Consider the following 14,281-nt stretch of genomic DNA (forward strand, 5'->3'; position numbering starts at 1 on the left):
ACAGTATAAGTTAATAAATTGAAGCTACTGTATAAATACATCACCAGCATGCACAATATTGTATTATGGATAATATTGAAGCAGTTTTCATCTCACACTGAAGAAATGATAGGCAAGTGCATTCTGGACCAATCGACTGAAGACAACAAATCCAACGTGCTCCATCCACCGATCATTCAATTTGATAATCAATTTTCAGTTCCTGGTGTTGACTTCTAATGTTAGGGAAAGCTAGCATGACATAAAGTTGGACTTTTTTAAAGGGTTATATCACCATATTTCTGTTTAATTTCCTATTTGTTGACAAATCTTCTAGCAATTACACAATTTGGTATGACGATGAGGAGCCGACAGAACAGTGACGACAGTACTGACAATAATTGGTAGGTGTCCAAAAACACTTAATTTATTTAATAAAGCACATCAGCACATGAGAGGGATAAACTGCACTAGGTTTACTTAAATTTGTCTTTTTAGTTACAGTATGACTGACTGAGCTGGACACATATCTGACATAAAGCACGCAGAAACACTTTTCATGTGATCTTAAATAACAGAGACGACCTGCATTTCGCTCCATGATCAAGATGTTGCACAGTAAAGTCACACCATCTTCATCTTCAGAACCTGTCTGCCTGCTTACTCACTCCATCACACAACACAAAGCTGTGACACTGCTCTAACCTTCCTGTTCCTCAAGCATTGATAAGCGAATCTTCCAAATATGACAGCTCGGCTAACGTGTGTGATGAGATCAGTCTGCCAGTGTGAAGGCTCCATTACTCAACAGTCACACTGATGAATGACAAACTTCTTGCTTAAGTGGTATTTTGGCAAATGCTGCAGAGTGAACCAAGAAGGGGATTGAATCTTTTATTTTTGAACTGTAGGTTACATTTAAAACCAATTTCCCCCTCGCCATCCTACATTTTTCGCTTTTATTTGTTGAAAAATAAAGAACAGCAGCCGTGTTAGTACCATCGGCTAAAATGGCGACCGAAGTTTTGCATCCCAACACCCCCACCCCTCTTTTTTTTAAACATTTCTAAGAACTTTAATCTATTATCATTATTTTGCCTTCATTTTTTGAGCACGCAGGTTGTGTTGTTTTGGTAGAATGAGGTTTTGGACTCTAGTTGTTGCCTTCTCCTCCCTCGTCGTCCTGCTGATCACTTGTCCACAGCGTCAAGTTGTCTCGTAGCAGCTGCATGATGAGAGTGGAGTCTTTGTAGGAGTCCTCGTTGAGGGTGTCCAGCTCGGCAATGGCATCATCAAAGGCGGTCTTAGCCAGGAGGCACGCTTGCTCCGGGGCGTTCTGGATCTCATAATAGAAGACGGAGTAGTTGAGAGCCAGGCCCAGGCGGATAGGATGGGTGGGTTGCATGTGCTCTTTGCTGATATCATGAGCCTCATTGTAGGACTTCTCAGAGGACTCAACCACCGAGGCTCTCTTCTCCCCCGTGGCCACCTCGGCCAGATAGCGGAAATAGTCACCCTTCATCTTCAGGTAGAAGACCTTGCTTTCATGTTGTGTCTCATTACAGTTCTTGATCAAGAAGTTGTCAAGGAGGTTGAGAACATCCTGGCAGACAGCTTCTAGCTCCTTCTCAATCTTTTCCCGATAAGCTCGCACCATCTCGATCTTCTTCTCGTTTCCATCTGTAGATGTCTTCTGCTCAATGCTGGAGATGACGCGCCAGGATGAGCGCCTGGCTCCGACGACATTTTTGTAAGCCACAGAGAGGAGGTTCCGTTCCTCATTGCAAAGTGGTTGATTCAGCTCTGTGACCTGGAGAACCGGGAGAAACAGTCAGCACACATTTATCAAAGAATCTTTTATGTCCAAAACCAGACTTTTGCCTGATCAAAATGACAATAATTTATTAAAAAATTAGAATTAGAAAGAGCATTAAATTTGTGACATCCTGACAAACTCTCTTTTAAATAAAAAGGTGAAAAAATTGTAACATAGCCAAAGCAACAAACTGTCCCTAAAGCTCACTGACACCATCTTTTGAGCAGAGCTCTGATTGGCTGTCCATGATGCTATGGGCTGTTTTGTTTGGGCAGCACTGTGTCTGGCTGGGGGATTTAATCCTTCATATCCCACTGGGACAGTGCAACAGAGGCATCTTTACAAACCTTTTCTGAGAATGAAGCCTGTTGTTACTTTCTTTTTATAACAGAATTCAACTCAACAAAAGAGTGGGTCAAGCCAATCACAGAGCAGCTCTTTACACTGCAGTTACTGCTCATCACATCTACTGCCCTGCTACTCAATACAGAAATGGAGAAAAGATGCTTTTGGATCCAGCACAAACATTGCTTGGATGCCGCAGTATCCTTGATGTCATCAGAAGTTAAAAATCAGAACTTTGCCTCACTCATTGTGATCCAGCAGCTTTGTCTTGATCCTTAGGTGTCACTCCAGCAAACATTAAGCTAACATTTACTGCTAATCCCTGTTCCGTATTTCACTGGATGAAGAAATGATAGGCAAGTGAATGTGAAGAGTGCTTGTTTGATCAATTACTGCAAACATAACAAACTTCTGCGCTCCAGTACCGAAGTAACAATTACAGATAGCCTGCCTCTTTAAAAGTATTTATATTGTATGGAGGGGAGGGGGAGCAAAATTTGGTGATGCAATCTCTTGTTTCCATAGCAACTGCAAAATCTCCTTGTTTGTGGGCCATTCTGTCTGTGCTGGATATGATGGAGAGAATGGTGGACAGCATGGACAAAGATGTCCCGCCATCTAGGAAGAGACTGGTAGTGCGTTGTTTCCCTGGTTTGATGTTACAAAAACATAGACCCAGCACGTGAAACACCAGCACTTGTTTAAGATCATCTCTTGAAATGATTCTTCAAAATTTAAATAATAATTTAAATAATAATTTAAAGTTTAAATTATTATTTAAGCTGTGTCGGAAAACAATGGTGACTTCTTCTTACAAGACACAAATTTGCAAACTGACAACAGGTAAATCTATTTAAATATTTAAGAAAATACTGAAATAAAAAATAATGTATTCCATATCTTTTAAATCTAATTTCATTAGCTTCTACTTGTAACTTTGTAGTACAACACTGAAACTCAAATGCCCACCAATATATCCTACAGAGAAGTAGAATATCTGTAGATCTGTAGAGGCTGAGTTGTGTATCCTAAATACTGCATATCAAACCTGACATAAAGAAAAAATGACAAACCACGTATGAACAAAGCCATGAGCAGGACTGTAGTCTTTTGTACTGTTAAGGACTGCCTTCACATATTGTGCAGTAAAATTTATAACTGACATAAATATTGTGAACTCTGTACTGAAGTGTATGCACACATACAGCCATAATGGCTTCCATTGCATAATAACGACAACTGGGAGTACAGGAGAAAGTCACCCTTCCCCCACGCATTAGTTGTTCCTGAAGCACAGACATGGACTTAGCTCTGTGTCATGCGTCATTATGTTATATTTAATATACAACCAGGGTGTGTTGCCAAAAGAGTAAATTAAAAGTGGAACAGTGGAGAGAGCAAACCATGAGGGTGTAAACACCATGACTGTGAAAACATGGCCGCCTTTGTTTCAGAAGGGTGCGGGTGAGCAGAAAGCCCAGTCAGACCCTGCGCTGCTTCAGTGACAATAAGACTCTGTCTACATATTGAGCTCATCAATTGCGCCTGTCCTCTCGTGCCTCATGCTTGAAAAGGGCCGTCAACACTGAAACATTTAAATAATGGGACAAACAAAAGCCAGGCAAAGATCAATCATTCCCTCTTCGACAGCTCTCAGCCATCAATGTCATAAGAGAGACAAAAACAATAAGCAAGTAAAGCCTAGGGGGGTCTCCAACCTCACCACTGACATTTTCATTAGATGGATAACAAGGACACTAACTCCACGGTTCCTTATTTTACACAAACTCACTCGCTGTGCTCGACCCAATGTGATGATCCCCACCAACCTTGTGCAAAATAGCCCAGCACAAATACAGCGTGGACCACTTCATGTGCAATGTGAATTGACACAGTCTGGTGTGAGGAAAAGGGAAGCAAGGAGAGGGTGTGTTTCTTAGCAATGCTAGGTTTAAGTAGCTCTTTTTTTCTATGCTTCTATATAGTTCTGGGATTCCAGATCATTTTCATACCCAAAAAGACAAAAGAGCCTGATTCAACAGGCTGATTGACAGAAAATGGAATCTGGTTATAGGACTGGAATGAAGAGTGGAAAAACTATCTAATAAAAGTCTGTATAATTTTGTTTATAATTCTGTATAAAGCATTCCCAAAAGCAAAACTCCTGCATTGATGCATGCTGGCACACGTGTCACATATTCATCTTCACTTCCTGACTATTTCCCTAAATGGAGCTGTATTCGAGTATATTAAAATTTGGGATTTTATTAAGCTAGTTGCTTTTTCAGACTCTACACGATACTCATTTTCTGCATATGGAAAAACTGTGGCCTATTATTAATAACCATACTTAGTGCATAATAACCCTAAGACTTTAAACTCAATTGTTTTAATGGCTTCAATATCCAGCTGTCTCAATTTTGTCAACTACCTTAATGTGTACAATATATTCCAGTTCTAATAATCCTTTAACTCATTCAGGGCAGCTTATCTGAAACAAATACCACTGTCATCCAAACCAAAGCAACAAAGAGAAGTTATTAAATTATTGTAATAAGAGGATTAAGGAAAACAAATATTCACACGGTCAAAACCTAAATCTAATTAGGCAAATGTAGTTAAATGTTTCCTGTCACAGCTTCTTTAACCTCAATTATTTACTTTGATATTCCATTAATAATCACTCCTTTGGCTTTTGTATTATCGTTTAATCATTACTCTCCCATTTTATAACTAGCCAAATAGTTGTACTGTATCTGTCAGTAATCAATGATAAAAGAAAAAACACCGGCCCTGGTAATGTTTTAAAGAGCACAGAAGGTTCAGGGGACATGTTGCGAAAGGTAAGATCATCAAATGTGATCCAGGATAGTGACCTGTTTATTCTTTTACACCTCCTAAGAAGGAGTACCTCTTTTAGTCATAATAAAAGACTACAATCTCATTGATTAAAAAATATTCTGATCATTTTTGATCTATGGAAAACACTTTACACTGTAACATTTGGGCTGGCACATGAACAATTTGGAAAACCCCAACAATGGTGGTGGTGACAGGTGTTGCAGGTCCAGATGACAGCAGAAACATGGGTGACTGAGACATGCGTCTGGTCCTGCTCAAGGTTTCTTCCTGTTAAAGGGGAGTTTTTCCTTGCCACTGTTGCTTGTCTGGGGTTAGGCCCTGGGATTCTGGAAAGCGCCTTGAAACAATTTTGATTGTATAAGACGCTATATAAATAAAGATTGATTTGATTTGATAACTCCAGGAAAATGCATTGCTGAAGTTCGAGATTCATTCATCCAAGCGCTACAAAAGCACATATGGGGACTATAAAACTGATTTTGTCTTGATACTAAGTATGCTGTCATTCCTCCCCCAAGATGTAACATCCTGCTCCCACTGTTTTAGAAATTTTATACATAAAAAAACAAAAACACAAGATCCAGGATAATATTTCATACAGGTTTACCAAATGAAGTTGACTTAATGAGAGTTCTCATAGTCATGTGCAAATCCTCAATTTAAAAAAAATAGATGTTATTTCATCACTTTGATCAAGCAACTGGGGTTGTGAAATACTCGGGTCAACAGGGGATTGAATGAGATGATTATCTTGATTGTCTCCTATGATTTTTTTATTTTTATTTTGGCACAAACAGTGGATATTAGCAGCCAAGCACCATCTGTGGCAGAACCAATGCTTCCTCATATAAAATGCTTGTTTAAATAAACAGTCTGATGACTGGCTATATTATGACCAAAAACAGGTTTAAAGAGAATTGTAGTCTAACACCACATCTGTACAAACACTGAATTGCCAACCACCAGAGAACAGCCCACTCAGCTCATTAGGCGTAATGGACAACTTGGCGTTGAGCGCCGTTCACTTCCAAAGACAAATACTTCTTACAAAAAGTGTGTGTAGTGTCAAGTCAGCACACTATAATTTCCCCTAGATTGATATCACTGCACTATAACAAGCAACAGCGAGCTCTGCAGACTGCAAGCATGGAAATGCATAATAAACCTACTTATCATCTCAACATATTTCTGCTGGACTGCTTCAATATAATTTTGCACATCAAACCTTTGATTCAGTTCAATTCAACTTAAAATTAAGTTTTAAACATTAACAATTTTTCAGCGCAAGTGTTTCTGACTCCAGATCTAAAAACGAATTAAGATCAATTCCAACCATATCTCTATTTACATATTTGAGGTATAAGATGCAAAGCAGTTGGGATATTGGCTGGCTGGTGAGCCAACATCGTACAACCTATTGACCATGGCTAATTCTGCCCTCTTACTTGCTGTTGCTATGGCAACTTGTCTGTCAGTGGTCGTGTGGGTCGTGTCTATACAAAAAACTGATCTGGGTGGTCCACTGAGTCAATCAGATTAGGAACTAATATAATTTAAAATGGAAGTTGAAACATGTAAATAGCATTGTTTATCAATCATTTGTATTGAAATATAGTTACAGATTTAAATTTGATGTGGAAATTGATGCTGAGGGGTTAACTTGATCAAATGAGATTTAATAAACCAGATCATGCATAGTTTTGTTTGAAGGAATTAAAAAAGTTCTTTCACAAAACACATCTAAATTTTCTGCTTCCAAACAGGAAGATTCCACATGTCAAGCACTTTTTTTGCTGCTTTACCACTAGTGACTAATTCAGGGCAACTCAGCTTTGCGTGGTATGGATTGGAGTCTTTTCCACTCGTAGGGTCTTGGATTCCAAGCGTGCTGAGTAGATATTAGTATGTTAATGAGGCTTCAACAATTCTATGATTGGACAGGGGATTTACATCACTGGTGAGTCATACCTATGATTATGCAATAGCGATAGTGTGTATTTCTTTACAAATCAAATATTAAGGGCTACAAGCAAGGCAGTACCCTAGTCGAACAACAAGGTACAGATGTTTATGAACTGTGTGGTAGACGAGAGACAAAGGAGCTGCACAATAAGACCAAAATTAGCAATTCATCAAAGTCTCCGATGGCCGCTGGAGAGAAACCATTAGACATAAATGCCACAAATCAAGAAAAGCTTAAAAAAACACCAAAGATGATCATTGGATAATCAAGGAATGACATATAACAAACAGGGAAGACTGGAAGATGTTTTAATAAGAAGGACTGGAATTGACGCTACTTATGGCACTGGCCGGCGACCAACAAGCTGAGGAGTTGCCTTGCCTTAGCCACGGAGTTGTGGGAAATTATACATATGGGTGTTTTGCGACTTTCAGCATTTTTATAGTACGTATTCAATTAATGGTGAGATCCCTTTAAACACACAAATAGCCTATATTTAGAGAGTAACATCTCCCAATTATTGTTATTTCCTGCAGTGCCGTTGACTGATATACCGTATTTTCTGGGCTATATGTCGCTCTGGAGTTTAAGTCGCACTAGCCAAAAAATGCAAAATAAAGAAGAAAAATAGATATACTGGACTATAAGTCGCATTTTGGGGGAAAATTTATTTGATAAAATCTGAGACCAAGAACATACATTTCATCTTAAAAGGCAATTAGCAATCCATTCGCATGGATTAGCAATAGGGTTACAGTATGCTAACGTAACAAATTCAGCTACATGACCCACAACGAACTGAGTACGTGTCTGCTTTGTTAATGTAACATATTAACAGTTATTCAGATAACTATAGCATAAAGAACATCCGAGCAAGTTTACCAAACAATCAAGTCTAACTCCATAGACGAAGCACCTTCTTCTACGCAGAAGAAGCTAAAGGAACTCGTTCCTCAGTACACCCGCCTAGAGCGCCCTCTTGTGGTTGTCAATGAGGAAAATAACGAACATGTGAAATTCTGTAATAATGTATTTATTTAACATATAAGTCGCTCCGGAGTACAAGGCGCACCCCCTGACAAACTATGAAAAAAAGTGCGACTTATAGTCCGGAAAATACGGTACTCTAGATGGTGCTAGGACCAAGCAAGTAAAAATGTGTCTTTTTTTACATGTACTGTAAAAGAAAAGCCAGGAAACCCATAAATTGTTCCCCCAAAAGCCTTAGTTGCTTGGCAATAGTTGTCTCTTTTGCCAGGAAGGGTACAGCATCTGAAAATACAATCTCATACTTAATAATTTTAAAGAACATTGCACATTAAAACCTAGAACACCAATCCACTTTTATTGCATCAGCATTAAACAATAAGTAGCTGCAGTAAGGCACTATGCCAGTGTGATAGTATGATATAACAGTCTCATTAGATAGGCAACTCTAATCTGACAACAGCTGCTTTTGAAACTGACCCCTGAAGGTCAATTGAAATTAATACGCTTAATATACTATTCTTTCACAATGACCACATTCTAGAGTACCAAAGAAAGATCTGCTTCTCAAAATATGCACTTTAAACTAAGATGTAAATAAATAAATTTTAACACTATAAAAGGTTATATAAGAACATTTTCAGGTTGTACAACTTCCAGGTTATGCAGTAAACCAAAAATACAACTCTCTTTTCCTGGCTCCACCCAGAAGCTGTCAGTCTCTCATGTCAATGATGTCAGAGGTTTTTAATTCAAATAGCTGAACTAATAGCTTAGTTCACATAGCAACTTTAAAATATGTGTATATAATATCTTCCCAAATAAATAATTGTACACTGTGCTTTTTTGTACAAATTATGGGACCTTAGTATCATAATTTCTAACAATATTTGAGCTCGGCCTCATGGATGGAGTGGTCCATTGTTGGTCCTTAGTTGTTTAATTACATCAGTGCCTCATTGTGAGACACTGCACTCCTCCTGAGATGAGTGGAATAACTGCTTCTCCTGCTTCCACTGGCAAAGAAATCATGTCTGCAGTAGCAAGGGATTCCCTTTAACTGAAGGGCGAGGCAGCAGACACACCCCGCCGCCCGGCACTGCAGAGAGACTGACTGGGTGAGAGACAGCTTGGAGCTCTGACTCTGCAAAAATGGTGGATGATGGAGCTGGGCCCCCCGTCTGGTATTACCACTACACTCTGCTTGTGTAAAGTGAAAGCAGCACTGGCTTTCAGCAAGCTCGTGGCTTACTGGTTGGCTACTGGAGCTAAAGCTAGTGTATGAAAGGAAAAATCCACTGATTTTATCTTTCTTTAATGCAGGCAGGTGGGATTCCTCACAAATGCTGCATCTCTTACCTCATCCTTTTAATCCATCCATCCATTCATTCTGTCTACAGAGATATTCAAGGAGGCGACAGTGATGATGAAAACTCATAAAATGCTGCACTATGGGTGGGCCTGTGCTGCAGATGCTGTCGCTTGCCTGTGTAAACGAACATGCTGAAAGAAGGTGAGGATGCAGGTATGTGGTTGCTACAGAGCATTGACAACGCAGCCAATCCTGTCAACCCACCCTCTGCAGATCGAAAAACGACCGCATTTGATGCAATATGCTATGCATTTCAGAGCGCTTACTCCACCCAACACCTACATCAGAAAGGTGGACGCGTTTCTTCTGCATGCACTGATTCTGCGCAAATCGATCCCAATCATTCTTCAGCCGACATTGTTCTGTCCAATGCACCAAAATGTGGACCGAGTGAAAAGACGCTGGTGACAAGCAGGAAATTTACAATAAAAAATAACGGCGGATTGCTTCGAAGGCAGCATCTTTAAAACTGGACCACCACCAGCAGGGTTCAATACTCTAGTCGCGGTACAACCAATCTCTCGCTCACTTTCTTTCTGTTCAGCCCCCAGGTACCTCTTTCGACGGCTTTGATTCTTAATCGTTATTAAACACACATTCGACCCTGAACACGGAGCATTAACGCCGCCTTTCAGTCGGCCAGCGTTTTATTCCGCTGGGTTTTTTCACAACCGGACAGCCTGGTCGTTATAGAAGCCTTTGAAAGGCACCGCCCCAAGATCAAACAGTCACATTTCAGACATGCAGAGTCCAGCTAGGCACAGCGGCAATAAAAGCGATCACTTTCCCTGAGATTTTTCAAACATACCGTCGTCTTATCGAACCCTGCTCCAAACCCACAAATCGACCATAAAAAGGAAGACGTGTGAAGACGGGCTTTAAAGGCCTTACCGAGCTGTTCTACAGGAGGTCGGCCAAACTATATACTCGTCCCTGTTCCTTTTACTTTAGTCATAAATTTCATCCGGTGTGATTTGTCCGCTGGATTGGAAATGCGCTCAGACATGGACGCCCGGTCCGAGCGCCTGTTGGCCTAACTTACTGTAACACATTTCCATCAGCCCCACAGACATTTTCCAGGATATTCTTCCAAAAAAAACATTCATAAGACAAAGGTCACCAGAAAATAGGAAGAAGCCTACTTACCGACTTCATGGCAGCTGCCATATCATCGTACCTCTCCGCCTGCTCGGCCAGTTTGGCTTTCTGCACCAGTTGCTCGCGGTCCACCATTTTGGATATGTGCGTAGTGGTTCTGTGTGTTTCCGAACTAATTAAATCGTATTGTGTTTTTGTGAAATATAACGGTCTTTGCGCTGCAGCTGCTGACTGCTGTCTGTGCGACGGCCGACGGAACGCCCCCTCCCCCTCCGAGAGATTTTCCGAGGTTGTGTCACCACCCAAGAGGGCGTGTCCTAAGAGGCGTCATCACGCAGGCCGAGTGAGGCTGATCGCCGGAGGAAGCGTCGCTCATCTCACGCTCGGACGGTCTTTCTGTCCAGCTGCTCCGAGACATAATGACCGGAAAACTGAGGCCTTTGGCATAAATGCGTGACATGAAGTGTATCGCCACAGGTAGTGACGAGGTCAGAACCATGCGGCTTCGAAAAGCAATAAACCAGTATTCAAATTGAAATACGCACACTTCTGTAATGTAACAAAAGGATAACAATGCTGTGGCTGGACTGAGTATACAAGAGGCACATTTCTTACAAAGTTTCTTTTATTATCATTATTATTATTATTATTTTTATAAAATCATGTAGACTTGGACTCAAAATAATGTACAGTTGGTTAATGGAGTTATTGGACTACCAGTTCTGTAATGCATCAACATGTAATATTTATTTTGCTAACTGTATTTCTGTAATGGTGATGGTACAATTAGTATGGTGGGCAGCATATCGCTCTGAAGAAGCCAATTCTACTCGAAGTGCCGTAAAGCCACTGGAACGCTTGACCATATACTTCATCCAGTCCAGGCTATATAGTCCCCCAACACAACAATTATCTTTATTCTCTACATTATAAAATAAACACAAATAAAAACGGTGCCTATTTACATAATCTAAGAATACAAGTGCAGAACTACACTTTTATCCAATTTCTTCCAGTTAAAGGGGACTTTTTCCTTGCCACTATTGCTTGTTTGGGGTCAGGCCCTGGGATTCTGTAAAGCACCTAGAAACAATTTTGATTGTAACAGATGCTATATAAATAAAGATTGATTGATTGATTGATTGATTGATTGATTGATTGATTGATTGATTGATTGATTGATTGAGAGTAGGAACGAAGATCGACAGGTAAATCGAGAGCTTCGCCTTTTGGTTTAGCTCTCTCTTCACCACAACGGACCAGTGCAGAGACGGCATTACTACTGATGCCGCACTGATCTGCCTGTTGATCTCCGGCTCCATTCTTCCCCTAGGTACTTGAAGTGCTCCACTTGGAGCAGGATCTCCTCCTTGACCCGGAGAAAGCACTCCACCTTTTTCCGACTGAGAACCATGGCCTCAGATTTGGAGGTGCTGATTCTCATCCCAGCCGCTTCACATTCAGCGGCAAACCAATCCAGCAATAATTGGAGGTCACAGGCCGATGACGCCAACAGGACCACATCATCTACAAAGAGCAGAGACCCGATCCTGAGGTCACCAAACCAGACCCCCTCAACACCGTGACTGGGCCTAGAAATTCTGTCCATAAAAGTTTTGAACAGAATTGGTGACAAAAGGCAGCCCTGGCGGAGACCAACCCTCACTGGAAACGAGTTCGACTTACTGCCAGAAATGTGGACCAAACTCTGACACCGATCGTACAGGGAGTGGACGACCCGTATCAGGGGGCCCGACACCCCATATTCTTGGAGAACCCCCCACAGGACCCCCCGAGGGACTTCTCCAAGTCCACAAAACACATGTCGACTGGTTGGGCAAACTTCCATGCACCCTCAAAACCCTGCTGAGGGTGTAGAGCTGGTCCACCGTTCCACGCCCAGGACGAAAACCACATTGCTCCTCGACTATCCAGCAGACCCTCCTCTCCAGTACCCCTCAACAGACCTTACCAGGGAGGCTGAGGAGTGTGATCCCCCTATAGTTGGAACACACCCTCCACTCCCCCTTCTTAAAAAGGGGGACTACCACCCCAGTCTGCCAATCCAGCGGTACCACCCCCAATGTCCACTTGAAGAGTTAAAGAGTCGTGTCAACCACGACAGCCCTACAACATCCAGAGCCTTAAGGAACTCCGGGCGGATCTCATCCACCCCCAAGCCCTGCCACTGAGGAGTTTTTTGACTACCTTGGCATCTTCAGCCCCAGAGATACGAGAGCCTGTCCCCAGGTTCCCAGGCCCTGCTTCCTCACTGGAAGGTGCATTGGTGGTATTAAGGAGGTCTTCGAAGTATTCCTTCCATCAATCCACAACATCCCGAGTTGAGGTCAGCAGCACACCATCGCCACTATACACAGTGTTGACAGTGCACTGCTTCCCCTTCCTCAGATGCCGGATGGTGGTCCAGAACCTTTTCGAAGCCGTCCGGAAGTCATTCTCCATGGCCTCACCAAACTCTTCCCATGCCCGGGTCTTTGCCTCAGCAACCGCCTTAGCTGCACTCTGTTTGGCCTGCCGGTACCTATCTGCTGCCTCAGGAGTCCCAGGCCAGTAAAGCCCGATACGACTCCTTCTGCAGCCTGACGGCATCCCTCACCGGTGGTGTCCACCAGAGGGTTCGGGCATTGACACCACAACAGGTACCAACTGAAATGGAATTTGATTGTGGAATGTAAATTGTATACAAAAGGAGGAAATTGAAATGGTATTTTATTGTGAAATGTAAATTGAGAACAAAAGGAAGGGTGTGATGGAGACTGGGAGAGCAGAGAAATCCATTTGGTTCCTCATTCATTTACATGGAAAAAAAGGTTGAAGGAAGACCAGCGTCAAAGGACTGAGGGGGGGACATCCTCAGGCATTCAACTTCTTGTGCCAGCCGGAACACCCGCTGTGAAGGCACCAAACTCCTGAGGTGCATACAGTGCACACCTACTGTGTGGCGTCCTGTGTCCTGTGTATGCAGCAAACACATGCTGTGAAGACGTCTGCACCTCAGGGGCGGGCCTTCAACTATATAAGATCAGAACTGTATACATTGAGCAGAGATCTCTCCGCATGCTTCCGTGTGTGTATCCTGACCGACTGACTGGATTAAAACCATCTCCTACGCAGTAACTAGATTAATAGTTTTTCTTCTCCAAACGGCTAAAAATTCCACGACAACTTGGTGTCAGAAGGGATCCTGGGTACGTCCGTCGGGACCCGACTGAGGGGCTGGCACCTGAATCCACCAAAGGCGATTCATCCTCAAACCCCGCAATCTTACGGAGGAGGACCCAGTCGGTTCCCCGATCGACGGTCACAGGATTCCTCGAATTCCACGGCTGAATTTAAATTGGTAAGATGTATTTATCTTAATATTTGGAACGAATTACTGCGTAGGATAGACGCTAACCTTACTCTGCTAACCGGCGAGCGCCGCTAAACAGCTTAAATAAATACGAAAATCCTGTGAGCCCTTTGAGACGAGATCAGGTTACAAATATAAGTAAACATCAAATGAAGTCCTGTGAATTTATTAGAAATAAGATCAGGTTACAAAATTAAGCCCTGTGAATTTATTAGAAATAAGATCAGGTTACGAAATTAAGTCCTGTGAGATCATTGAGGCAAGACCAGGTAATAGTGTAATCCTGTGAGCCAGAAAAGAGGCAAGACCAGGTATCAAAGTGTAAATCCTGTGAGCAAGAAAAAAAAAAGGCAAGACCAGGTATCAAAACGTAAATCCTGTGAGCAAGAAAAGGCAAAACCAGGTTGTTAAAGGGAAGCCCTGTGAATTTTTAAAAAAAAAATAAAAAAAATAAGATCAGGTTGCAATAAAACAGGATCAGGTTAC

General features: G+C 41.9%; 1 protein-coding gene across 1 annotated transcript; it reads right to left on the minus strand.

The window, feature by feature from the left end:
• Positions 1-380: 380 nt before the first annotated feature.
• Positions 381-10,723, minus strand: ywhag1 (3-monooxygenase/tryptophan 5-monooxygenase activation protein, gamma polypeptide 1). The gene is made up of 2 exons (XM_057055566.1): positions 10,471-10,723; positions 381-1,789 (listed from the first exon to the last, which is right to left on the minus strand). Exons 1-2 carry the CDS (start codon positions 10,555-10,557, stop codon positions 1,133-1,135), a joined length of 744 nt encoding a protein of 247 aa, XP_056911546.1. The 5' UTR covers positions 10,558-10,723; the 3' UTR covers positions 381-1,132.
• Between the last annotated feature and the right edge of the window lie 3,558 nt (positions 10,724-14,281).

Source organism: Takifugu flavidus, chromosome 14 (assembly GCF_003711565.1).
Source record: "Takifugu flavidus isolate HTHZ2018 chromosome 14, ASM371156v2, whole genome shotgun sequence".
Classification (NCBI taxonomy): Eukaryota; Metazoa; Chordata; class Actinopteri; order Tetraodontiformes; family Tetraodontidae; genus Takifugu; species Takifugu flavidus.